This window comes from Octopus bimaculoides, chromosome 14, assembly GCF_046866305.1.
Source record: "Octopus bimaculoides isolate indiv1 chromosome 14, ASM4686630v1, whole genome shotgun sequence".
Lineage (NCBI taxonomy): Eukaryota > Metazoa > Mollusca > Cephalopoda > Octopoda > Octopodidae > Octopus > Octopus bimaculoides.
Genome location: NC_142941.1, coordinates 5,286,468 through 5,314,273, shown reverse-complemented (window position 1 = coordinate 5,314,273; position 27,806 = coordinate 5,286,468). Strand labels below are relative to the sequence as shown.

Here is a 27,806-nt window from a genome sequence, read left to right as displayed (position 1 = left end):
GAAAATGTTGCGGTCGTGAAGAAAGATAGCGGGAATTTGTAGATGAGAGAGAGAGAGAGTAGGAGTGGGGTAAGAGAGAGAAACGGGTAAGAGGGAGGAATTTTGGAATAGCTCTCCCCGCCTCTCTCTCTCTCTAAGTAACATGCCCCATGAGAACAGAAAAGAGTACCCTTCTACTTTTGCGTGAGGTATATGACTTCAAGAGACAGCCATTCCTAAACATTGCCTATTGGAGTGGCGTGCAGGTGCGCGAGAAGTTTTCGAAAGTTTGTAATTCAGGGGAGATCACTCTCGGTTCCGGTAAGAAAATGGCTGACGGACAAAGGACTTTCAATGCGAACAAAATTCTACAAAGTTATAAACAACTCGTGGATGGTATCGATGAAATACTTATAGGAACAATACTTGATCATTTTTATGCAAGTTCAATCTTTAATTCAGAGGAAATGCATACTGTTCAAGCAGAGAAAGTTATAGAGAAAAAAAATCGGTGTTTTCTCAAATTCCTTCTTGAAAAAACGAAAAATGAGGACAGACGTAATATTTCTAGAATATTTGATGAATTTTTGAACTGTCTGAGAAACAACGGTTTCGGTTCTTTGGCCAGACTCGTGGAAGAAAAGGACAGTTCACCGGTGGTGGACCCTGAAGTGGGTGCCGTCCTCGATTGTGCTAAAGATTTAGATCTGGACGAGAGATTGCTTGGTCGAGTCTTATTGTTTGTGTCAAGTGGTTGGGAAGCTGCAGCTATTGAATTAGGGGTTGAAATGGGGAAAATTACTAACGCTAAGAATAGTGGCAATGAGTACATGCAGAAGTTCGTGACATTTAATGCCTGGAGACGAAAAGAAGGTTTCTTACCCGGTGGATTAGTAAGACTCTTGAAAGCCCTCAGTGAATTTCCAGAGATTGTAAACTGGAGTAAAATGAAGGAATCTCTCGAGAGCTATCGTCAAGAAAATTCGGTTCGTTCAGCTACGATTCCCTCTTAAAAACCTAATGGAAAATTCCGATGGATCTGTGTTTGTATCATGTTGCGCAAACTCTTGGTAATTTAATGACTTTATTCACATCCCTTCATTGTTAAAGATTTTGATCCTCTTTGATTTTGTTTCATAATTAAGTTCGTTTAAAACGTAACAACTAAATTTATTTCATTATTATAAAAATGACGATCGTCTTTCATATCCTTCTATTGTTAAGCACAGCACTCTAACACGTGTGACAAACAGCTAAATCTCGATAAGATTCTTGACAAACGTTCGTGTGTAATTTACTTACATAATAAATGTGTATTTTTATCTTATAACTGCTGATAATTTCTGAACATATTTTCTCCCACGCAAGCTACCTATTATTGAATAATTATTAAACATGTTACAGTTGGATCTACAATGTAATTTAAATTCATAATCATTTCATGAATGATACTTTTCGATAGATACTGATATGTTTAGTATGAACCTATTGATGGTTATTGATCAAATATAGATACTGCATTGGTCCACTCTTCCTAGAGCAGACTGATCTCAGCTATTCTCTACCCTCTCATCACCAATGTTTTGTCCTAAACCTTAAACTCTGCGCTAACCAGTCTGTTGTCAGAATGGTAGACATCAGAAGATCCCACTTTGCTCATGTGGGTGATGTTTTTGCAACAGTTTATGTGGAACATTAACAGCATCAGTCTCACCATGAGCACTGCTTCCATCTCCAGACGCATCAAATAAAAGAGAAAATAATAGGATTCCTTGCTTCCCTGCAAAAAACAGGCTGAGGACTATGTCAGTGTTGAAGATTAGTATTTACGACTGAATTTTTATATTTTCTGTCACCAGTTAGTGAAGAGGGGACATAGTATCTATGTCCCTTTACAAAGCCTCACAAAAAAGGGTGGAGAAATGTATCCCTTAACCAAAGATTTGATTGAAATACTTGCAACAGAGAGGAGCCTATTAAAGCCTGGCTATGATGCAATGATCAGAATAAGTCTACCACCCGAGTAGGACACTGCAAGGTTTGAACTAAGAATGCAAAGGCTGAAAGAAATACCCAAGGCATCCTGTCCAATAAGATTTCTCCAGTTCACAGCCCTTCGCCAGCACCCTGAATGGAATGAAAGACAAAGTTTGACCTCAGAATGTAAAGAGCTGGAATAAATATCATAAGGCATTTCATGTGATGATCCATTAACTCAACCATTTCACCACCCCCCCCCCCCCGCTGCCTATCATGTAATTACTCAGTTAAGAATTAACAGAACTGTGATTGTCTCCCTTGTAATTTAACAATTTCATCCAACTCGTACAAAATGTCGATGACTTTATATCGAAAAGAAACATTAATTCTTGCATTTCTGCAACATTCCATGACAAAACACTTATTAACTTCTTCACCCTCCACATAATTGTCACCATTGAAAGGTATGGAACACCATCAACTGTACATTTCATCTCCTCTCATCTAAAACAGCATACAAATTAAGAAGTACCTGTATTTTCGATCTGTAATGTGTGATGATCGATGAACATCAGAAGTCACCAATCTATAACATAGATATGATATAAGATGTCACCAATTTGTAACGGCTGAGTGTAAGATCCAAATTTAACAGTATATAAAACATCAGAGGTCACCAATTATAACAATCATGTGTAATGATAATATGCACCAAATAAATGAAAATATCTTTAGTTGAAATGGTCCTTTATTTATCATCATTACAAAATAAGTCACAACTACTTTGAGATGTGTGAGATCAGAGGTTATTTATTGTATTATAGTCCATTCCATATGGTCATTAGTTTCACCAGTGAGTGATTACTAGAGAGGGAATGGGTAAGAGAACCTACCCAGATAGAAAAAGAGTTGTGTTCTTGCACGGTTACCCTCCATAAGAAAAGGTGTGATATTCCCATAGGAGCCAAGTAACCAAAAAGGTAGAACTAATTTGGGGTTGCTTATTTATATAATTCATAAACAAACTGGGTCGAGCTAAACAAAGGGTTTTTGTGATGTATCGGGTTTGACCCATATATGACTTGAAAAAGGCAAAGAAATCAGTCTACTCTCATTAATTTCTTAGTGCAATAGGCAAAAACAATAGGAAAAGGATTTGTAGGAAAACATAGATTCAGTTTCAAATCCTAGCTTAGATTGGAAACTGTTCATTACAAATCATTTTATAATAATGAATATCCTGTAGCAGCATTGTTGTTGTTTAAGCCTTGCTCTGATTAATATCGAAGGTCTTCCAACTGTGACCCTCCCATCATTTTCACTTATGTGATCCAATATGTCCTCTGTTTATTAACTCTTCAAGTTCAAAATTAAATTTCATGTTTATTCTTGTAAAGATGTTAAATATCCACCAAAAAATAGAATTGGTATTTTCTGAAAAGCACCATGTTTCAATAAAGCTGACGTATCCTGATAAGAAATAGTTTCAAACATGACATTCCTCAATGAAATATTGGTTTTGGAAAATTGGTTGTTCAGCCAGCCCACTTATGCGTACCTTCCTTCATTGGACACTAAACTCCACTTCCGAAGACCTGTTGAGGCAAGTGAAATCGAAATCGAATTAAATTCGACGACTGGCGCCCATGCCAACGTCGTCTCCTTCATTGGAAACGAAACTCGGCCTGCGAAGACCATTTGAGGCAAGCGAAAGCGAAATTGTCATGGCACCTGTGCCCAGCATCGCCTTCCTGGCACTTGTGCCGGATGGCATGTGTAAAGACATTCAAGCGAGATCGTTGCCAGTGGCGCCGAAATGGCTCCTGTGCAGGTGGCACGTAAAATACACCATTTTGAGCATGGCCGTTGCCAGTACCGCTTGACTGGCCTTCGTGTCAGTGGCACGTAAAAGCACCCACTACACTCTCGGAGTGGTTGGCGTTTGGAAGGGCATCCAGCTGTAGAAACTCTGCCTGATCAGATTGGAGCCTGCTGTAGCCATCTGGTTTCACCAGTCCTCAGTCAAATCGTCCAACCCATGATAGCATGGAACGCGGACGTTTGTGTTGCCAGGCTGTCATCCTAGTAAAGAGGTGATCTACGTGTGTGCATGCATTTCTTGAGGGTACTCATTATAAATAGCCTGATGAAGTCGACGGTCTCAACCCTGTTGTATCTCTCCATAGAAACGTCGAATAGTGGATTGCCTTCTTCTTTCTTCATTCAGAAGGAATTTATGCCAAATACTAGCCAAGGGACAAGAATGTTAAACTTACAGTTATTGTAACCACTAAGTCTAAATAGAATCCCCAAAATCTCAGCCATGTGTTTGGAGAATTATTGAATTGTTGCCATGGTTTTCTGTTTCAGGTGCTGGCATTGGGACCAAGTACTGAGAAGCAGCTGAAAGCAAAATCAATCAAGATATCAGGTGTGTCGAAAGGCCCAACACCTGTTGATTTGGCTAAACTCATCAAAGAGCTCAGTTGATTTTTGATTATTCAAATATAAATAAAAAAACAAAACAATCTAATTTAATGTAAAATAAATAACAATTATTACAGTTGTCCCCTGGTGTTCATGCATGTTACATTCCCAGAGCACCCGCAAATGGTGAAAAAGCATGAATATCGGATGTGGTCTATAAAATGCCTATAAATGTCAAAATATAACTTAAAATATTACACACACACCCACACATAATATTTAATAATGATTTAATAAAAAATGATGTAAAATGTGTGTTTACTCACCAATAATGATATTGATTTAAGACGATAATGATGAAAATAATAAAGGTAATTACTGCACAGCAAACATTTAAAGCTCTTCTGGTGACATCCCTTCTTGAGATGTTTTAGGGGATGTTGTATCTTCATGCAAGGCTTTCTTGGTGAGCATGAGGAACATTGTCATGGGAAGTTGGTGTCGTCGTTTCTTCAAGGTGGTGAAGAGTGTTTTATATGTCTGCATAGCAGCATCGATGACATTTTCAAATTGGAGAGATCGAACCATATAAGGATCCCCTGTTTCAGCCTTCCCTTGCAATTTCTTTGCTGTCCTTAAAAGGTCAGACAGATGTTTGATTGCCAGGCCCACCACATCCTCCTCTTCCTCTGGATCTGATGCTTCTGCCTCCACTTTGCTGGCAGACTTCGTTAACTCCAACATATCGTTGACCTCTTCCTGCATGACATCATCAAAACCATTGCCAGTTTCACTGTGTCGTTAACAGTCTCATGCTGAATATCTTCAGGTGAGAAGCTCTCATAGTCCTGGACACACTCAGGCATTCCTGCTTCCAGCATGCGATGTGGGTTTCCTTTTTCATCTCTAAGAGCAGCATGGATGAGTGACAGTCATGTTGCGATCGTGAAGTTACGCCCGTACTCCTTTAACTTGAAATTCTCGTCCGAATCTATTATGTCCACAAGGTGTTGGAGAGAGTTCTGAGCGTAAAGTGTCTTGAAGGCACAGATCACACCTTGATCCATAGGCTTGATGAAGGAGGTGGTGCTGACAGAGACAAACTCAACTTGAACACCCTGATGATACAAATACAAAGAGTGACCATCAGCATTATCCTTCACAAGCAACATCATGAATTCCATGCTTACGCTTTGGAGGTATTCCTTGGCTTGAGGGATGAATTATTGATGGAACCAATTCAGAGTTAGACTTTTGGTAATCCAGGCCTTTGGGTTGTGTCTGGCACAACCTGACAGGCAGCAGGTTTTTATTCTTATTTTTGAAGGTTTGCGAACTTGTAGATAAGTCCCGGTTTCATCATAAAGCCAACAGCATTGCCACCCATAATTAGCGTCACTTTGTCCTTCTGTGCCTTAAATCCTGGGACTCTGGCTTCGTCCTTCATGATGTATGTTCTGGAAGGCATCTTCTTCCAGAACAAGCCAGTTTTGTCCAAATTGAAAACCTGTTACAGCTTGTATCCCTTGTTCTCAATGGTCTGCCTAAAGGTCTCCAGGTACTTCTCGGCGGCTTCTTTGTCAACTGATGCTGTCTCTTCATACAGGCAATCACACTTTATTTTAAACTGTTTCTTGAAACAGTCAAACCATCCCATGCTGGCTTGAAAATCTTTGGGCATCGGTGCTGTCGATGGTCTTGGTTGCATTACTTAGGTGCCTTCAGCTCCATCTCCTGTCAAACTGCTGGTATAATTTCTGCACTTTCTCGCAGAGGATGTTTTTCTTCTTGCAGTCAACTGATTCACAATGCCAAGGCAGATTCCATCCTGACAAAGTGCTCATTTCTCACTATCCTCATCTTTTTGGCACTTTCACAGAAACTTACTGCTACGGTAGTCCTGATCGCTACCTTGTTCTTTATGTAGCATATGGTACTTTCATTGACCCCATAATAGCAGCCTACTATTGGCTCACAACCTTCAAAATTATCCCATTTAAATAAGCAATCTGTATGATCAACTGTAGCAATGATTTAAAGAGTGCTGGTATAAAATGAATGTTCAGTCTCTTGTATGTATATCTTTGATCTGTCATCACTGGCCCAAGTAATACTAGTGTGATACACTGTGTGTGTGTGTGTGTATATATATATATAATATATATAAATGAATCTAAAAAATTATTTTTCAAACTTTTTTCCATTTCACTCAAGCAAAAAAATAGTTTATGAATTTCTTTCTCTTCAAAAGTCTTCTGCCTACCCACTTGGAAAAACTTTCACCCACTAATTTCATTATAATCATATTCTATGCCTTTTGAAAGGTATTTATATAAAATTTCATTAAAATCTGTCTATTTTCCTAAAAGTTATGAGGGAAAAAGTCGGATCATGTGAATTTTCTGAAAGCCCTCTCGTTGGTGCTAATGTTTGTTTCCATATTCATTTAATATACGTTTTTACACCTATAACCCTTTTATTTTGTTTTTATTTTGGTGACAAACGCACGAACGATTTATGGACCCTAAATTCAACACCGAACATTCTATTAACTCCCCACAGCTTCTCTGCTGCCTCACACACCCTCTCAACTTCCTCTCTCTCTCTTTCTCTGGCCTCCCCCTCATCATTCTTTCACAGACACATGTCCACTCAAGTTCTTTAGCTCCTCACTCCCCTCATCTCTCTATCTCTTTCAAACCAATCTCTCCATTTTCACCCTTATACAATTCATAGTTCCCGGTCCCCTCTACCCAGCCCACTCAGTCTCTCTTTCTCACTAACCCCATGTCCCTGAGACGCTCGACATATTTGGTCCCCGAGACCTTATCCCTGAGACTCAGCATTTGGCCCCCAGGACCGTATCCCTGAGACCCTCCAGGTTCTTGACACATGAGACATTACTGAGACTTTCCAGGATTCTTGGTCCCCGGGACCATATGCCTATGTTGACTGCCTAGAAAACTTCCGTGTTTAAATCTAGATATTGTAGTTACCTGAATAACAAATGAATTTATTTCAATTCTTTATTCTCTTGCTTCGTTATGGAATGACACGCAGCTAACATCAAGCGACAGTGACCCATAAAGCAAGCTTATATATAAGAATAGCTGTCGCCTGGAGTCATATACCTCACGGAAAGCAGGAAGTATTTGTACCCCGTCCTATAGTCGTATTATTTATGGCATTTGAAGGAGAGCGAGTCGCAAATTCTTCTCTCGTTTCTCTTTCTTACTACCACTACTACTACTCTCTCTTATCTACTAATTCGCGTAATTAACAGTCGACTTGCACGACTACTACATTTTGTGTCCTCATTTTATCTTCTAAAATCAAGATCCACATCGTCAGGCGAATGTAGACGTTATGGACATCACCTCTTCTCTTTGGACTAAATAATTAGGTAGATTAGATGGGGGGAAATAAGTGTATTAGGGTAGACCAACCAAAATAAATGTATTTAGTGTACAAAAACAAAATTCCACCTGATGTATTAACTCAACGAGGAGTAGATATAACGAGATGTAACGAGAAAACGATTATAAAATATCAGTTTTTCCATATAGAACAAAAGAGATGTATTCTTTGAGAAGTTTAATCGCCTCCTATCTTTAAACAAGAGCAATGTAATTAAGAACAAATATCAGTTTTATATTTCGAAAATGCGGAACGTCTGGGACTGCGTTTAATGTTTACACAGAAACAACATCTCGTGTAACAGGTTGTAGCGAAGAGATTATGGTTTCACCGCTTCGGTGAAGAATGGGGTTTGCTGTATTGATAGAATGGTTCGCTGAAGGTCATCAGTGTGGCAGTTTCTTCATACCACCGCCTTAACGTAGTCCGTTGGTTATTAGTTCGTCAAAGGTTGTCTCCATGTTTGTCGGTTGAAGATGACCATGTCGACGGTAGATGTTGATAGCCGTGGTGGAAAACAGACGCCATTACTGTATTCGTTGATACACAATGACAAGTCACTTTAAGATTATAAAGTTTATTGTAATAGTGAGTTATACATGAATTGCATTGCATAGAATTCTGTTTGGAGATGTGTAGTGTTTAATAGAAATGTCTCTGGTGTCTTTGCAGTAAATGAATTAAAGCGTGGAGACATTAGTTGTGCTTTGTATATATAGAAAGAAGACTTGATACAAGTGTTTCTAAATAGCATGAAGATAACGACATTGAGTTTAGTCTATTCTGCTGGTGCAAGTGGAAGAAAAATGTTCTTGTGCTTGCCAGGAGCCCTTTAAGAACGCGAGACCAGGAACTGAAAGGAATTCGATTGACTCTGGGCGGCAGACACATTATGTAAGTGACAATCGGACATAGCAGAGAACGCCTGTGCGAGGAAGCTAGTTAATTCAGCCAATCACAGACTGAGTAAAGCTGCCAACTGACAGTGTCGCCTGAACCTACACTGAAGTCCAAAAATGTATATCTTAATTTAAGCTAATACAAACATGCTACAAAGTCTTTTAATTTTCATATACCAAAAAAAAACGATCACATCCATATTAGATATTTTTTGTCGTAGTGGATTTGTGTGAATTTTTGCGTGTGCGTATGTGATGCTTAAGTTTAATAATGTTGGATTCAGACTAATATTTTTAATTGGTTCATAAAATATCAAACATGGTCCTACCATCGATTACATTCATCTCTTATATTTAAAAAAAGATCACTTTTGGAACTTTCCTATTAAAAAACAATTAATAAAAGGAAACAAATTCTGTTATATTCAAGCATATAAGGCCAACATAGCTGTGTGAGGCACACATCGTATAGAAAATTCAATTCAAGAATGATAGAATTGTCAGTTTCGATTAGACATCTCTCAGAATGTAATCTTAATCCATCGGTCAGTTTAATATCTGACCAGTCGGTGTTTTTGACGGAGCCCCCTCTCTCTTTCTCTGTTGTATGCATTCAGACATGGGCTTCAATCTGGAGAAAACTTGTTGCCATTAATTTGCGCTGGCTTTCTTCCTCTGATAAAACAGTGTAAATATCACGAAAGAAGTGAAATCTTAACTAGTTAATCTTTCTAATCTTCTTGTAAAATTCTGAACTGCTTTCCGGTGGGACCCACAGGACCCACAGGACATGCCTACTCCCTCACTTCCAGTCCTTCCCTACAACACAGCCTGCTTCATTACAATACTCGCCCCACTGATCTGAAGATCATTCAACTAACCTGCCCACACTCTCTCTTCAACTCTGACCACACGCCTTGTCCCGTAATCAGCCAACCAGTGAGGAGGGAACCGCTCCCTCTGTGACTGCTGTGGGACTTCAGGACTGACCTCAGTTCCTGGCATGTTGCTGCCGGCTTCGTCCTCTTGTCCATTACTGTTGGCTCCATCCTCCGTCGCAGTGATGATCCTGTGCACATCCAAAACATTACGTGGCATGCTATCTACGGACACATTGTTCCTCGAATTTAAAAAGGTTATAATCCTCTTTCCCCACTGTGATGTGCACCGCGCATCTGGGGGTTTAACGCAGACTTCTTCCCCGACCTGCACAAAAGCATGCTCTTTCTCTTCCGTGGGTTGCGGCGGTGCGGTACATGGATGTCTCCACTCATACTTGAATATTGCCCCGTGTGGCACTGATACCTCAGCCTGTCCTGTCCTGGGCGAAACATTATACAAAAAAAAAAACAGCCTCGACTAGTGAGATATGGCCCCTCTCTGCTATGGTCTTGATGGTACGATGATGCCTCTCCACAACCCCATTGCCACTTGGCCGGTATGCCACCCTGAAGAAACGGCTAACAAGCTACTTGTTGAGCATTTCCCCCAGCACCTCCGAGCGAAACGCAGTGCCATTGTCCGCAAGCAGCTCATCCACGGGCACTCGTTCTAGGAATATCTCATTTAGTATTCTTGTGATTTCCTCCGCGGTCCCCGTCTTCATCTCCCTTCATATGGCCAACCGCCCCGATCTGCAGTCGACCATCGAGAGGTATGACCCCTGCCGGTAATGCGTCACGTCCTCTGCCAGTCGTGTTCCACTGGAATGCTTCCTGTCTCCTGCACACCCGGAGCGGGGTCAATGAACGGGCACCTGTCGCAGCTCCCAACTACTCTTTGCACACTGCCTAGTCACGTCAGAGTCAACTTTCCTGGATAGGAACAGGGTCCTGTCCACCTCTATGTGATGCCTGGTATGCAGTCTCCTCAGCTCCGAGTCACTAAGTCGACATACTGCAGCCACTCCTTGCCCAAGATCCTCCGGAACCTGCAACCAGGCTTTCTTTACTCTGGTCAGGACGTCCGCTCTATTCGTCTCAGAGTGCACAAAAACCAAACTCGGCAGCTAGCTCGCCCAGAATTCCCAAACGGCGTTTTATCAGCATCTCCGTGCCGCCTTTAGTTCGCACCCTCCGCTCGCCGGTGTCCACTGATCCCACCCATCTCAATACAGTGGCCAAATCGGGCCGGATCTCGATTGTACGCAGTCCCCACATAAGGGCTAGGTTCAGCGCCATCAACACGGCATCCAGCTCCGCCACGTTGGTGGTTGCAATCGTCCTTCTTCCTAAGCCAGTCCACATCCTCCACCACGACACCTCCAATTTCCATGACATCTTTCGCTGCTATGCTGCTGGCACACATCACACGATCCCATTCTTCGATTTGGGCACATACCAGTTTCCTCATACTGGGTCCTCCGCAGTCACTCTTTCCAATACTTCTTGCATCATGGCGGTTGTCTTTTTGCCCACGTTATCACTCCACCTCACTTCTTTATGAAGCTGCATGCTGTCCGGTGCCATCCTGCAATCGGGTAGTGTCACAGTTCTCCCCTACTCGTCTTGGAGTCCAGTTCTGGGATCTCATTCCTTCTCCAAAACACCAACGCGCCGGCCTTGTCTCTCCGTAGCTTGAGTCCCAGTGCAGTTTCTCCTTCCATCGCCTCCGACGGTTTAGCAGTTAGCCCAAAACTCTTCAGGTGGCTTATGACCTCCTTTACCGACATTATGCTCTCGTCCACCGGGATGTCACCAACATAGGAATTGGTGGCTCTTTTCACTTTGTCCGCCTTTCCCAAGATGGTTTTGAGAATCGTCGCCATATTCTTCAGTGATGAATTCAGCCCGAATCCTAACCTGGTCAGGCAGTATGTCCGGCCCATGTACCTTACTAGCTGATATCTCCACAATCTCTCAGCCACATGCAGCTGCAGGTATGCCGACTTCAAATTGACGATTGTGGAGGCCCGTCATCTGCACTACTCTCTCAAGGTTTCACTGCAAATGTCCGTGGCTTCGCCGCTCGTATGGCACAATACGTGGTTGTTTAGCCCTCGGAAATCTAATACTGGCCTGACTCTATGCTTCGTCGGCTGCATCACTGCCATCAGTGGTAGCACATCACTCCCTACTTCCTCCTTCCAAAGGACCAGAATTCCTTCCTTGATCCACCATTCTACCTCTTACTCGAACTCCTTCCAGGGTATGCTGATAGCAGCCTACTGCATTTTTCAACGTCGGAGAATCTCCCTTCCAGTACCATTCCATTGTCCACTGCCGGCTGTCCAACACAGCCCGAAAATCCTTGTCTGTAATGGTGTGTGCAGCATATTTTTCTCCGTAGCTCTCACCACTCTCCTGTCACGGACTCACGGCGCATAGCGCCACCGCATCACCGAACGTTACACCGGCTTCATTGACCATAACATCTCCCAAACGAACAATGGCGTCCATCCCAATCACCACATCGATTCCGCCCACCACGCGTTCGATCACGATCATACAGAACCTCAATCTCGTTCCTCGTACCACCATCTTCATGTCGCTATTTCCTCTGCGTTCAACTTCCGTACCGTCAACAGCCCTTACACTACTCACTCCACTGCATTCCTCTACCTCCTCCTCCGGAATCATTAGGGTTGTTGAGCAGCCCGTGTACACAAGGGCTCTTGACACCTTTCCGTTCATCACGACGTCCACTACTGGCAACGACCGTATACGCGCTTCTATTGTTTCAACGGGACGACTACCGGCGCAGTAGTCTTCCTTAGACTGTTTCCCTGGACGCACTCACTAGCGATGTGGCTTGTTTGTGTGTATCGATAGCAAATTACTCCAAGCCTGGGTTCCTTGCAATCTCTCACCATGACACAGAAAAAACTACCCTTTAAAGGGTTGCACACGTTCCTTGTTCGACCCTTCTACGCCGCTCTTTGTCTGACCCCTTCTCGTTGTTGTAGTCGCTGCTAAAGGTGTCGTCCTGCAACATGAGGCTAGGACTCTGGCCCAAGATATTACCTCTCCCATCGCCATGGAGTGAATATTCGGTAGCTTTTGCAGTTCGACCGACATGCGGTCAGGGAATCCTGTCACAAAGGCTAATTTAACTGTTTGTTCCAACGCTTCATTTTTTTGTATCTCGCAAGTTTGGCCAATCTCCTGATTTCGTTGGCAAACACATCGACCTCTTCACCCGTCCACTTCGCTTTTGCCAGTGAACCATATGCCATAAATGGCCCTTCCGTAAAAGCCTCTATCAGCCGGACTTCTATTTTTTCTGCGCTTAACTGGTCCTTCTCCATTTCCAGGTACAGTGCCAACGTCGATCTATCGAGGTACAACGGAATGAAACTCGCTAGGTCATCTATACCGTGGAGTCTTGCCACCAACATAATTTTTTTTCAACCAATCGGCGATGTCTCCTTCGCTGCAAAATGGCCTAACCGTCTCGTTCGAAACATGGACCATACCAATCGTTTTTCTTTTCTTTTCTTTCTTTTTTTTTTTTTTTTGAGCCGAAATAGCTTGTGATGTGAAGGAGGAAAAGACAGAAGCAGAGAGAACTGCACCAGTCTTACCTGTCGATCTGGGAGGGGTCACTCATAATGTCCTCGTGCTCTGTCTGTCGCCGCACCATCTAACAGGTCTGCTCCCGTACGCTGTCCACTGCCAACTTACTGCTCACATTCCGCCGACGCCGCATACCCACCTCGGCCGTTCTTGTGGGATCCACAGTCCCCACTTCCAGTCCTTCTCTACAACACAGCCTGGCTCATAACACTACAGAATCAAAGGGTGACCAATGATTCTTTGTATAGTGAGACTTTCAAAACTCTCCACAAGTTCCCTAAAACTTCGCTGAATTATAGTTGTATTCAACAACTGCTGTTCCAGACATCGTGTTCTGCGTATGTTTTGACATTCAGTGTTGTAAGTGGGTAAAAACGGAAATGTTTGTTGGTGAATTTCGTTACTACACAAGTACACCTACGAATGCATGTGTAGTAAAAAGCTTTGTAGCAGGTATATTTTGAACGGAAATCAACTAGAGTTGTTCTGTGAATATTTTCTTTTCACGTTAAAATACAAGTTTAGAAAAAGTCTATTTAAAAAGATTCTTTTTATAGGCTTAAAATATTAGCCGAAACCAGAGGTAACTGCTGAAGCTTGTGATGGCGCTTATTTGTTACAGCGCATCAGCCTCGCCATCACCCGTGGCAACACTGCAAGTATGCTGGCGTGCCTCAAGAGCCATTAGAGAGGTTTTCCAGCGCCCCAAAATTTTCTACTTGTACGAGTAATATGCTACTATAACAATTTATTATTGAGTTTCTAAATATTATGAGTTGTATGAGAGGTTATTATTGTTAAATTAATTTATCATATATTTCTTTTTTACTTATCTAAATTGTTATTTACATTATGTTCTTCTGCTAATAAAATATAGACCAAAAGTTGTTCTGAAATTTAGTTCCTGGACGCTTTTAGTAATGTCCAAAGTAGCTTATTTAAACCCAGGATTCCCGATATTTTTTTTAGTGACATTTAAGCTGCTGCCGGAGGCTTTGTCACTCGCATTTGTATGTCTTGTAGTAATGAATTATGTTTCACACTCATTAAATAAGCATTGCATTTTCTATATTCTCCATCACGACCTTAAGTCGCTTACCTAAGTTCTTCCTAGAGTAGTTTGAAGAATTAGTTAAGAAATTTAATACTTGTCACTCTTCTCGATAAGTAAATTCTTAGAAGAAAAGAAATTAGAAAAGGCCTTCTATCACATGCCTTCTCGTAAATTTCAAAGTAAACGAAGGGAGAGCACTCTTGTTACATTTATGATACTCTTATAACTACTGGATTTAGAAATCTTGCGTGTCAGATTTCTATAATTTCTTGATTATTGGTTTGAAAACAACCTGCGACTTACTCACGGATAATCTTAACCTCAAAATGATAATAATAAACAAAGAAAAGGTTAAACACGTTTATTGTTATCAATAATGCATTAAAAGTCAGTTTGAATCTTACTTGCTTGCAATGTTACTGAGCCAAACTGGCGCATAATGAGAAAATACTATGAATTAAGCTAACCTTGAAATGTTAATACGAACGAAATGAAACAAGCTTCGCGAAAATCAGTATAGTGGTTCTCGAGATATTAGAGATTTTCGGAATATAAATACCCACCAAACAGTGTATAATGGGAAAATGTTCCGAAAATAAGTTTCATCCTGAAAGGGAAAAAACTTTCATCTTTTTATTAGACTGAGTTGACAACGAAAAAATACGATTTTTTTTCCTACAGTATTTTCGCCTTTATTGGACACAATATTTTAATCATTTAGAAATATTCTTTAAGTTATTTACATTATGTTCTTCTGTTATATTTTAGCTTTCCTTAAACAGACAATATTTTAACGTTTTTAAGATTATTTTCAAATGAATACTACTACAAAAATTATTTTTGGCATATTTTTAAAGTATTCTAAAGTGAAAATGACTTTCAAAATACGGTAAATATTTTATAAAAGACCCGTTCGTAACCTCAGTGCGAAAAAGTTTTTTTTTTCCATAGGGAAATGCTTCTTAATCAACAAAATCCTATGTTAGTGAAAATTTATAGATTAAATAGTGGGCTGAACTATTTCTCTTTACGGTCCTTTTCGAGTGAAGGGATGGGTATCGGTTCTCCATTTATGCTAACTTCTCGGTAAATCTACTCCTCGCCAGTATGTCATTGTAGTGAGAGCAACCCTATTGAATATCTCCTTATTGGCTGAGAGCTTGCATAATCTTCTGGTAACGCCTGAGGTTAGGTTTCTATTATAATTACGGTGGGGGAAGGGCTTAGTCTTAAGCTCCTGTTGTTGTACACAGTTTCCTTCTTGGGCTTCGTTTTCAGGACTAGGGTTACATCAAGGATGCCAACCCTAGTCAGGTTAGTGTTAACTTTTCTGGATAGGCTGAAATCTTTTAATATTTTTATCAGATCCTTCCAAAACTTGTCTATGATGTGGCCGTTTATGTTGCCAGGCTGTCATCCTAGTAAAGAGGTGATCTACGTGTGTGCATGCGTTTCTTGAGGGTACTCATTATAAATAGCCTGATGAAGTCGACGGTCTCAACCCTGTTGTATCTCTCCATAGAAACGTCGAATAGTGGATTGCCTTCTTTCTTCATCCAGAAGGAATTTATGCCATATACTAGCCAAGGGACCAGAATGTTAAACTTACGGTTATTGTAACCATTAAGTCTAAATGGAATCCCCAAAATCTCAGTCATGTGTTTGGAGAATTATTGAATTGTTGCCATGGTTTTCTGTTTCAGGTGCTGGCATTGGGACCAAGTACTGAGAAGCAGCTGAAAGCAAAATCAATCAAGATATCAGGTGTGTCGAAAGGCCCAACACCTGTTGATTTGGCTAAACTCATCAAAGAGCTCAGTTGATTTTTGATTATTCAAATATAAATAAAAAAACAAAACAATCTAATTTAATGTAAAATAAATAATTATTATTATACTTATGACTGTAATAATTGTTTCTAAATTAGTCCCAGGCAAACAATTTTGTGAAGAATTAAAATTCAGCACCATAAACCCCAGTACTTGACTGGTACTTTATTTTATTGACCTCCTAGAAGGATTTGGGACAAAGGTAAAACCAGAATGTAAAGAGTCAATGCAAACACGCTAATCATTTTGCCTGGCTTGCTAACAATTCTGCCAATTTCCCTACATATGCATCCATTCATATCTATACAAACCCTCTACATATATATGCACATTGCTGTTTTTTTCTCTGTCGCTCACTAATATATCAATAATAATTATAAATACGAAAGAAACATCAACACATGTCCATGGGTAGTGTTCTCTCTCAAAAAGTAAACACTGTAAAGACAGACTCATAAGAAAACTAACCAAAAATAAAAAAAAAACAGAACGACAAACAAATAACCATGAATACTATGAAATGGTTGATTTATAATTTACACATATTACTATGCAACACTCCTCCTAAAAACATACGGGAATAAACTCATACAGAAAATACCCAATAAAACGAACAGAGCCCACACGTGCAATAGAAGTTCGATACCCAACAGAAGAACACAAGCTGCACTATACAAACAACATACAATACAAAAACTAATACAACAAAAGACTGAAACCAAACCCCATAACAAAACATAATCATGCAATACAATATTCCCCCGAGAAAAACAAAATGAAACAAACAACTGCACCAACACAAAAGTGCAAGTGATTTGGGTATGTTTAAAGTAACTGAGCAGAGACTAATAGATCAAGATAATGCTATTAGGAGAAGTAAATGGATGACAGAATTGGAGGTGGAAGAGAACAAAAGAGAACTGGGGAAGGAAGACCAGGCAGTAGGGAAGACAAATAACAACAAACAGCTTGAACCAAAGAAGAATGTAAAGGAAAAAATAATAATAGCACTACCAAGAGACAACTGGCACCAGCGATTTAAGTGATTGATGTGAGGAAGATCAGAAGATTTTAGCTGAGTTGCAGGAAGTAATGAGTAAAGAAGTAAGAAAAGGATTGCCAGCATTAAAAGGCTGCAGAAAGGAAGGCTGAAAAAGGAGACAGAAAGTTTGTTAGTAGCAGCACAAGATCAAGCATTAAGGACTAATTATATAAAAACCAGAAAAGACAAAAACCAAGTAGATTCCCAATGCAGGCTATGTAAATCAAAAGAAGAAAGCGTTACTCATATGGTAAATGAATGTAGCATGCTGGCACAGAAAGAATACAAGAAAAGAAATGACAACCTTGGAAGAGTAATCCACTAAGAGTTATGTAGAAAGCTAGGATTTGAACATACTGATAAATGGTATGATCATGAACTTAGTAAAGTACTAGAAAGTAAGAAATATAAGCTGTTGTGGGACTTTAACATTCAGACTGACAGAATAATAAAAGCTAGATGGCCTGATTTGGTAGTAGTAGTAGTAGTAGTAGTAGTAGTAGTAGTAGTAGTAGTAGTAGTAGTAGTAGTAGTAGTAGCAGAAGATAAAGAGAATAGAAAGTGCCAGATAATTGACTTTACAGTCCCAAATATTTCCAATATTCTGCAAAATAAGGAAATATTACCTTCCAATATTCAGTGAGAACAATTCTAGCCATAAGGAGATGTTACCTTGCTTGGAAACAGGTAAGAGTTAGGTACAGGGAAGACATCTAGCTATCAGAAATTTGCCTTGAATAAACACCATTCAACTCATGCAAGTATGGAAAAGTGGACATTGAATGATAATTATATTTGCTAATTATGTGTTCATTAAAATTGTCGGTAAAGGAATGGTAATGAAATGATCTATTCTGACAGAACAGATATGTCTATTCAGTTTATTAGTTTTTTATGTCCATAAATAAGTTAAAGAATATAACTCTGCTGAAACAGTTGTTCCTCTTTGTATATACGTCCCGTCAACATTACTGAATTTTATTCCCAGTTCCAAGCGATGTTATTACCAGAAATTAAAGTGGTCTCCGCAGCTTTTTCACATTTCAATAACGAATTGCAACATTCCAAGCCGTACCACGAATGCCTTTCAATAAAATGTTTCTCGAGAGAATGGCGGACAGATTGTCAAGTTTAATATAATTTAGATAGTTTCACATTATTAAACTTGTCCAATTACAATGCTGAAACCAAAATCGATTTGTTGATCAGTGGAGTTATCAGTTTGAGAACCAGTGTCTTAATCCCCAAAAATCAATTACAATAGAACGATAAAGGGTTATATTATTTACACTTGGCGGATATTTGTCCTCATCTTGTTTGTTGTTAACAAAAAGTTTCGGCTGATATAACCCTCTAGCCTTCATCAGGTGTCTTGGAGAAATTTTGAACCTGGGTTCTCATTCCTAAGGTATTTTTCGATGTTGTTATTATTATCATTATTATTCAGATCACTGCCTGGAATCGAACTCAGAATCTTGGGGTTAGTAGCCGCGCTCTTAACTATTACCCCATATGTTTACTTCAACACCCGACCACCAAAACAAACAAAAAAAAGTGCAATAAGTGTAAAAAAAAATGTGAATTAAACCAGATTCTGAAATAGAAATATCGAAAGAGAATTGAAAACAGAAACAATCCTCAGTTAGTGTTATTAAAAGACTTTTGGCTATAGAATGTATGACAACGGAATTTTTTTTTTTTTTAAGGCTGTATGAGATGGATATGAAATATATCACTTTGAGCTATCCTTTACAAATATATCAAAATATATCGTGGAAATGCTAAGCTAGTGTGTATATTCAGGTACTCATCTATGCGGGACAGCATTCATTTACCCTAACTTTCGCAAATTCTTTTTAATAGCCTTTTGATCCATTACCGGGTTGTCTAATACACGGTTCCTATAATCCTTTCTGCTATAGGAACAAAGCCTGAAATTTGGGCGGGGTGGAGTGAGTCGATTATATCGACCCCAGTGCGTAACTGGTACTTAATTTATCGACCCCGAAAGGTTGAAAGGCAATGTCGACCTCGGCGGAATTTGAACTCAGACGAAATACCGCTAAGCATTTCGCTCGCTGCCTTACACGGTTCCTAAAATAAAGGTGATTAAACCACGAAAATGATTAACCCTACCATACTGATAATTAAGTATAGCCGGCGTAACTACAATCATCTTTGTTTCCCCTAAGTTTCTTTAAAATGCATTCTTTAATGAAATTTTTCAGATGGTGAACATTACAATTGGCTAAATGGCAGATGAAAAACATGCTTGTTTCGTTTTCTTGGGAGTGTCATTTCCGCTTCCCACCGAACTTTGTTAAAATCATACGTTTAACGAAATTTTCAAGAGAAACGTTATAAATTACAATGATCTTGATATTTTTTTAAATGATAAATTTATTCGCAATCTACACTAGTGAAAATGTATTTCTAGAAAATACCATTAAGGACGTGCATAAGAAAGGTATAGGGAGAAACAAAATCGAGAGGGGGCATTCTGTAGCCATGCCAGTACAGTTAGATCCATCATATATACATGTTTGTATCCTAAAGTAAATTCATTACTGAAAGGTTGGTTTTAATGTTGCAGAACCACCTTATCATTAATATATATCATATATATCAATTAACACGCCTTTCTACCGTTATCATACACTGCAAACACACAAAGTAATCCATCATTAATTTTGTGTTTGAAAATTAAGATTCATCCAATTACATTCACTTACCATTTCAGCAAGTTTATTATTAACAATACAAAATTTCCAAAATATATCATTACGTTGAAGCTCATTGTTTTCTTAGAGGGTCACCGACAAATAAGAATCTTCATTTCTCATACATTTATGGCTTGTTGCAGCACAGAATTTTGTCAGTGATCAGGTCGCAGTCCCAAAGCGACAAAAATATTTTGGCAAATTGAATTTAAATTTTGAAGTGTTTTTGTGTTTTTAAATGGCTTACAAATACCTTCCACGCTGCAATTGTTTTTGTTTCAGCACAGGATCTCAGATCAGGTCACTTGCTATGCAAGTACATCTCCGTACTATATATATATATATATATATATATATATATATATATAGTAAAGATTACGTACACCCGGTGTTTAGGATTAGGGTTACGCCGAAAACGGGTGGTGTGTGTATTCTTTACCTCCGCCACATATATGTGTGTGTGTATATATATATAATTAAATGAAATTATAGCGATTGATATTATCCGTAACTAAAACAAAAAAAATATGTTTATCATAGAAAAATTTGTATAAATATCAAAAGGTGAAGAATTGTAGTCGACACTTAAAATAATGAAGGAAAGTATCACATACTTCCGCGTTTGATATGATGTTACTTTAAGCCGGCAAGTTTCCATAGTGAAAGTCGAAAGTAATCTGTCCGATGAAAAGTATTCAATAATTGAAATATAATATCTATCAGTCCACAACGTAAGAATTATGCCGTTTACTGAAGGATAATTTCATTTTTGTCGTGTCGATTCTTTATGTCCATATCAAAAAGTGTATCGGAGAAACTGCATTTTGTTGATATAAATACAACACTGTCTCAAAACTGTGCGTTATTGTTCCCTCTTTTCTTTTTAAGGGCCCTCAATACATTCAAGTATTTTTTTCATGTCTATATTGCAATGAACAGAACAGCTATCGATAGCTTTTATAAATTTTCTTAATCCACCACGTCCAAGGGCTTCTCTTTGTCTCCAGAAATTAAATACTTCAAACATCTGGTTTCGTGAATTATATGGGTTGTTTTCCTTAGCAATAGCAATTTTTATGCTGTTGATACCTAATTCGGCAGCAACAGATTCCCATCCAGGGCCCATGTACATCAAAATACGATTTAACATTCTCTCATCCAAATCCATACCTTCAATATTTTCAAGAATATAATCTATCTGACGTTTGTCATTCGGCACACTGTCATCAGCTTTTGCCACTGTTGATGCTAAACCTTCGTCGTGAATTTCTAAAAGTTCCACGAATTCATCAAATAAATCTGACTTTTTCACTTTATCCTGGCTTTCCACTTTGCGCTGAATAAGGTCTAGTAATTTCCGAGCTTTGCTTTGTTCAGTTTTTTCTGCTTCAATTATATTCTTATCCTCGGACGTGATAAAAAATTTACATAAAAAACGATCAAGTATGTTTTGTATTGTCACATCATCAAGCCCCTTCACAAGATCCTCACGACATTGCTGAATTTTAATTGAGTTCCTGAATTGCTGTTTGTTAGCCATCGTGCTCTGAGTAAGATTACACAGTGTTCTACGTGGGTACACTAAAAAGGCTTGGAAAAACTTTGCCGTTGAACCTCTTTACACAGCTACTTCTGCGCATGCACATTGAATGTGGTGACGCTCAAAAGTGCTGTTATGTGGGTCGCTTTCGCGTATAACTTTCATTTCCGTATCTTATAACTTGTGCTCAGCTCGGTGTTATAACGCAAGAAGTGTCGTCAACCCAAAAGTATAAACGTGTATTAAAGTTAATTCAAATAAACATAATTATGTACATGCATTCCGACATTCAGTTTAATCGATTTTAGAGAAGTTAAAACTTTCAATTTCAGAGTGAATTTCTAAAGTACAAACTAAATTACCCTTTTCTTCTCTTTAACAACGATTTTTTTTCAAACCTTTGTGTTCCTAAATAAATATTATTAAAATATTAATTTTTATTAAATCCGTAAAATAGATAAGGTATGAATTCACTGTAACATTCAGTTATATGCAATTATATAACATAATATATGCACGCTATCTGAAAACTGGGCGGGGAGTCGCTTATACGGAACCAAGTACTTGACAGATACTTTATTTCATCGCCTCTGGAGAGATGAAAGCCAAGGTTTATATTTACGAGATTTAACACAGATTGAAGAGAACCAGAAGAAATACTGCATAACATATCCGATGCTCTAACGCTGGCGCCAATCCAACATTCTGCTTTATATAAACAAAGCACAGACACACCGGAAAGAGTACATCCCTTTTGTTCAATATGAAGAAGTTAATATTTTCTAATCGCTTTCTAGTTGCAACAAAAACCCCACTTAACCAACATATTTTCCCCTCGATGATTTAATCTACCAGGTGGAATTTTGTTCTTGTACACTAAATACAGTTGTTTTGGTTGCTCTACCCTAAATATCCTTATTCCCTGCCCCCCCCCCCCACTAATCTTGCTAGTTATTTAGTCCGGAGAGAAGAGGCGATATCCGTAACGTTTACATTCCTTTAGTCACTGAGAAGATGTGGCTCTTGGTAGCTGCAGGCAAAATGCGGACAGAAAATGTTACAGTTGTAAGGAAAGATAGAGAGAAGAAAGCAAAGAGCGGGAATTTGTAGGTGAGAGAGAGGGTAGGAGTGGTGTTAGAAAGAGAAACGGGTGAATTCAGTTTATAACAGGATTTTCGGAATAGTCACATGCCCTATGAGAACAGAAAAGAAAACCCTTCCACTTTCCCGCGAGTCATTCTTAAACATCGCCTACTGGAGATATATAACGCACGGTATTCTTGATGGGAGTTTCAGGAAGTGTTGCATGAGAAGTGCTCGAATGTTTGTAACTGACATAAATTCAAGGGAGATCACTCTCAGTTCCGGTAGAAAATGGCTGACACTCAACAGGTTTTTAATGGGAATAAAATTCAACGAACTTATAAAAAACTCGTGGAAGACATTGATGAAGTACTTATCGGAATAATACTTGATCATTTTTTTGAAAGTTCAATCTACAGTCCGGAGGAAATGCATACTGTTCAAGCAAAGCCAATTATAGAAAGAAAAAATCGATGTTTTCTCAATTTCCTTCTTGAAAAAATGAAACATGAAGACAGAAGTAATATTTCTAGAATATTTGAAGAATTTTTGAACTGTCTGAGAAACAACGGTTTAGATTATTTGGTGACACTCGTGGAAGAAACTGACAATTCACCATTGGTAGATCCAGAAGTGGATGCCATTATTGATAGTACTAAAGATTTAGAACTGGACGAGAAAATGCTTGGTCGTGTCCTAATGCATGTGGCTAGTGGTTGGGAAGCTGTGGTTATCGAATTAGGTCTTGATTTCGTGAAAATTACTGACGCTAAGGATACTCATAATGAGTTCATACAGAAGTTCAAAGCATTTAATACCTGGAGACGAACACAAGAATTTTCACCTGGTGCAATAGTAAAACTTTTGAAAGCGCTCAGAGAATTTCCAGAGATTGTAAACTGGACTAAACTGAAGAATACTATTGCTATAGTTCACCGAGAAAAGGCGGCTCGTTCAACGACGGGTGCTTCTTAGAAATCTAATGCGAAACTCTGATGGTCTTGTGCTTATATCATCTTAGAGAAACTCTTGATAATTGAGAGATTTTCTTCACGTCGCTTCATCGTTATATATTTTGATCCTCTTTGATTTCATTCTGTTCTTAAGCCTGTATGAGGCTTAATCCCTAAATTTGTTTCATTAAAATTGTTCGATTAGCTTTGATATTATTCCAAACAGAATCGTGGGTGGGGCACAATGAATAATATTTACTGCATATTTGATTTTGAGAAAAAATATTTTCATATGTTCACAACCTTACAAAAAAAAAACATATCAGCTAAGTAAATGACTTTCTTTAAAGCATTAAAAACACCATAACATTCTCCAGAATTACATTTGAAAAAAGACTCATACACATCAATATCCCTCCTTAGACATCAAAAATACCACAAAAATTTAAGATTTTTAGGTCAAGTGAATAAGAAGTTATTGAAATTAATAGTTACTCATTTTGCCCCAGTTATTTTTTATTTAAAAAAATTTTTTTTTTTTCAAAATTTAAAATGATCAAATTAGAGATGGCGAGGATGGGGAATTGACTCAAAATCCAACAGAGAAAAGAATATTGATTGATAAACACCAAAAATTAACAAGATATTATATTAACGACCTCCATTCCAATCACGTCAAATTTGAGGAGACTTGTTTTGGAAAGAAAATTACTTGTCACCTGATTATGTTTCAAATTCTCTTAAACTTCAGCAACACCAATAATGCTAACGAATCTTTACTCCCAAAAATGGTGCAACATTATAAAATGATGTTGCAATACTTGAAATGTAATGGTTTCAAAAAGGCTGGGAAAAAATAAGAAATCAGAAATTATTCACTATACCTCGCCCCCTATCTGCATAATAAGTGTGTATTTTGTTTGTATTTTATTTATTATAATTACTGATAATTTCTAAAAATTTGTTACTTTATAATGCTATCTATTATTGATTAATTATTAAACATGTCATCTACAATTTAATTTTAATTCATAATCCTTTCCTGAATGATAACTTTCAATAAGCTGTGGTACTTTTGATGTGAACCTGTTGGAGGGGTTCTTGATCAATTTTCTTTTTTCTTTACTTAAATAAAAATAGTTGTGATACTATTTTATCATTAGTACATCAAATAAAATACCCTATGGTATTTATTTCAGCTTTTTGCATTTGTCATCCTCATCATCGTTTAACGTCCATCTTCCATGCATGCATGGATAACCCCCCCAGCCGATCAATTTTCTTCTTTCAAAAGTCAATAATGTATCAATTTCTCTTCCTGTCTAAACAATAAGAAAAAAAACTCATTTTTGTGTAGTAAATATATTATTTTTGATAATTTATGCATATATTTGTTTTTATTCAAATCAAATTTGATCTCATATGTCCGACATAATTCTTAACTTGGTTTTCTTTTCTTCAAAGTTTCTTGCATACAACCTTAGTGCTTTTAGACAATGGTAGAAGTTCAATACTCTTGTGAAAAATGCTTTCTAGATTGTCTAAACAATGGTTTCAAACTTCAGCAACACCAACAATGGTGACCAAGTTTTACTTGCAAAGACGATGCAACATTACAAAATTGTCTGTATTGAGTGTGGAATCTATAAAAAATGGTTTCGTTTGTGTATTCTATAGTATATGCACTGTATGATGTAGTAATTTTCCAGTTTCTGAATTATGGAGCTTACCACAAAATATCAGTTTACGTAACCAGCCAGAGAGCAAAAATTATTCATCAATTCTTGGATGAAATAATTTCAACTTTATAAAACAACACAAGGCATAACCAGCTTCTTCATCTTTAGTAACCTCAGAAATTATGAATAGATTATATTTTGGGGGTTAAAACGGTTGTAGAGCCTGTAAAATCTGTAAAATAATTGTGTCCAGTACCTTTGAGACATTGGAAGTGAGTGCAATGGAACAATAGCTGGCAGGATTAAAGGAATTACTCTTCACAGGAATGCAACATAGAGAGGGAGAAAATAATAAATTTGATGAGCACAGTCTAGTTCTGAGGTGCATTGTCAAAGGGTAATGAAAGGCACGTTGTCAAACTTGTGGCCTTGTTTTAAAGTGACCAAAGGTACTTTTGAACTCAGTAGGTGTGTATGCATCGTGACGATCATAGTGAAGTGGAAGAGCATAGCATTCATGGAGACGAACCTAGTTGGGGAGTTGAATGCAAAGCAGCCAGTGAAGGTGGTGGCTTTCTGTGTGTGAGTACTGCTTACAGAACTATCACAGATGAGAAGTTGAGGTAAAGAGATTCTACAAAGTTGGTGGGGACCTTTCTGGTGAACGACCACAAAGAGTGATTCTCTGTTTGTGAGGCGTGAGAGCTTGAGGGTTGTGCAAATACTTGAAGGTATTCTTCACAATTCACATACAGATACACTTGAGGCTCTTGTCCATGTGCATTTTCATTATTACTACATTGGCCTCTGCTGGTCTTGGGGATTATTCACTCAGGTTGTGTCCTGTCCCATAGACCCTGCACTAACCAGTACATTCTCAGAACAGTAGACATAAAAAAACGCCATTCCTTGCTCATATCTTTTTGCAACAGTTTATGTGGAACATTAACAGCATCAGTCTCACTGGTCTTGGGGGACTTGCAAAGGCCATCTTGTAGCAGGATTGTTGTTTAAACTTACGTCAGCCATGAAGTTCACTGCTAGAAGACCTTTGATCGAAGGCTTTCCAGCTCGCTATGCTAACGTTTCTGCCAGCTCGCCACCATATATGTGTGTATATCTATCTATCTGCGGTTTAAACAATAAATTACCTGCCTCTGGATACCTTCTAACGAAGACGGTACCCACACAAGTAATTTCCAGGAGTGCCTTCGGATTTAACTATCCTCTGGTTGCTTAGATACTTCAGACTACCCCTGAAATACTGAAGCAATCCTATCATTTACATATATATATATATATGTATATATATATATATATATATATATATATATATATATATATATATATATATATATATGTATATATATATATATATATATATATGTATATATATATATATATATATATATGTATATATATATATATATATATATATGTATGTATGTATGTATGTATGTATGTATGTATACATATATACACACATATATATATACACACATAATTATATATACATATATATATATATATATATATACATATATATATATATAGAGAGAGAGAGAGAGTGTTTGTATTTATCGTGGCTCATTGAACTGGGTACGATCAAATGACCAGTTCAGACTCAGTTAAGTAATTTAAGGAGACATGAACCATAATTCATGAGCTATAAGTCCAACAATGTATCTACCCTCTTACCAAATCAAAACATAGTTATGGTTGTTGCAGCAACTGTTGTTGTTGTTTATCCCCATGTCAATTCTGACACAGCATATGATCAAATGGAGAAAAGTTATGCTTAATAGGTCATTATTTTATTCATAATCGATCTGGGGCTGCATCATCTAGTATTAGTGTAGTTGCTGCATTTTAGCTATAATTACGAGCTACATTATTCAATAAATCTTTCCTTTTTTAAGACTGTAAAACGTAATTTGAACGAGATTTGACTATCTCTCAGTAAAAGAAACTTCGCTTGCCAATTATGTAAAGAGAGATAATTTGTAACTAAATGTATGTGAAATAACTAGTCTATCAAAGTTACCTCGCTTGAATTAAAATGTGTGCGCGCGCACGCGTAAGGTGTGTGTGTGTGCAAGCGCGCGTATACACTCGTGGGTTCTAATTTTGCCTCTCTTCCTTTCTTGGAGATTGAGAAAACAGAGTGCCAATCAATACTAAGATATGTTTGACTGATTCTACACTCAACCAGTGTTAGAAATGATAGTTTTCATCGTTGTCATCCTCATCATCCTCTGTCATCGATGTTGTTGGCACTCCGTCGCTTACGACGACGAGGGTTCCAGTTGATCCGATCAACAGAACAGCCTGCTCGTGAAATTAACGTGCAAGTGGCTGAGCACTCTACAGACACATGTACCCTTAACGTAGTTCTCGGGGGAGATTCAGCGTGACACAGTGTGACAAGGCTGGCTCTTTGAAATACAGGCACAACAGAAACAGGAAGTAAGAGTGAGAGAAAGTTGTGGTGAAAGAGTACAGCAGGATTCGTCACCATCTCCTGCCGGAGCCTCGTGGAGCTTTTAGGTGTTTTCGCTCAATAAACACTCACAACGCCCGGGCTGGGAATCGAAACCGCGAGTCCGCTGCCCTAACCACTGGGCCATTGCGCCTCCACAGTTTAGCCTGAATGAACATAGAAAGTGCATTTTATATACCTACTTCAATGA

The 27,806-nt window shown here is 38.4% G+C and overlaps 4 protein-coding genes across 4 annotated transcripts in view; 2 read left to right on the top strand and 2 right to left on the bottom strand.

Annotated features, from left to right (window-relative positions):
• Nucleotides 1-21,695, bottom strand: part of LOC106868333 (uncharacterized) — a 29,864-nt gene extending 8,169 nt beyond the window's left edge. The window contains exon 1 of the mRNA XM_052972633.2: nucleotides 19,874-21,695. Within this exon, the coding sequence (XP_052828593.1) occupies nucleotides 20,745-21,401 (657 nt within the window). The 5' untranslated portion in view covers nucleotides 21,402-21,695 and the 3' untranslated portion in view covers nucleotides 19,874-20,744. The remainder of the gene's footprint in view (nucleotides 1-19,873) is intronic.
• LOC106868330 (uncharacterized) lies at nucleotides 150-4,701 on the top strand. Its single transcript, XM_014913532.3, has 2 exons — nucleotides 150-1,049; nucleotides 4,330-4,701. The coding sequence occupies exon 1, from the start codon at nucleotides 150-152 to the stop codon at nucleotides 990-992; it is 843 nt and encodes a 280-aa protein (XP_014769018.1). The 3' UTR covers nucleotides 993-1,049; nucleotides 4,330-4,701.
• On the bottom strand, nucleotides 2,310-19,867 carry LOC149132601 (uncharacterized). Its single transcript, XM_089363238.1, has 2 exons — nucleotides 4,713-19,867; nucleotides 2,310-2,545 (listed from the first exon to the last, which is right to left on the bottom strand). The coding sequence occupies exon 1, from the start codon at nucleotides 5,149-5,151 to the stop codon at nucleotides 4,780-4,782; it is 372 nt and encodes a 123-aa protein (XP_089219364.1). The 5' UTR covers nucleotides 5,152-19,867; the 3' UTR covers nucleotides 2,310-2,545; nucleotides 4,713-4,779.
• A 247-nt stretch (nucleotides 21,696-21,942) lies between the features above and the next one.
• On the top strand, nucleotides 21,943-24,819 carry LOC149132600 (uncharacterized). Its single transcript, XM_089363226.1, has one exon. It carries the CDS (start codon nucleotides 22,776-22,778, stop codon nucleotides 23,457-23,459), a length of 684 nt encoding a protein of 227 aa, XP_089219352.1. The 5' UTR covers nucleotides 21,943-22,775; the 3' UTR covers nucleotides 23,460-24,819.
• Nucleotides 24,820-27,806: the final 2,987 nt, after the last annotated feature.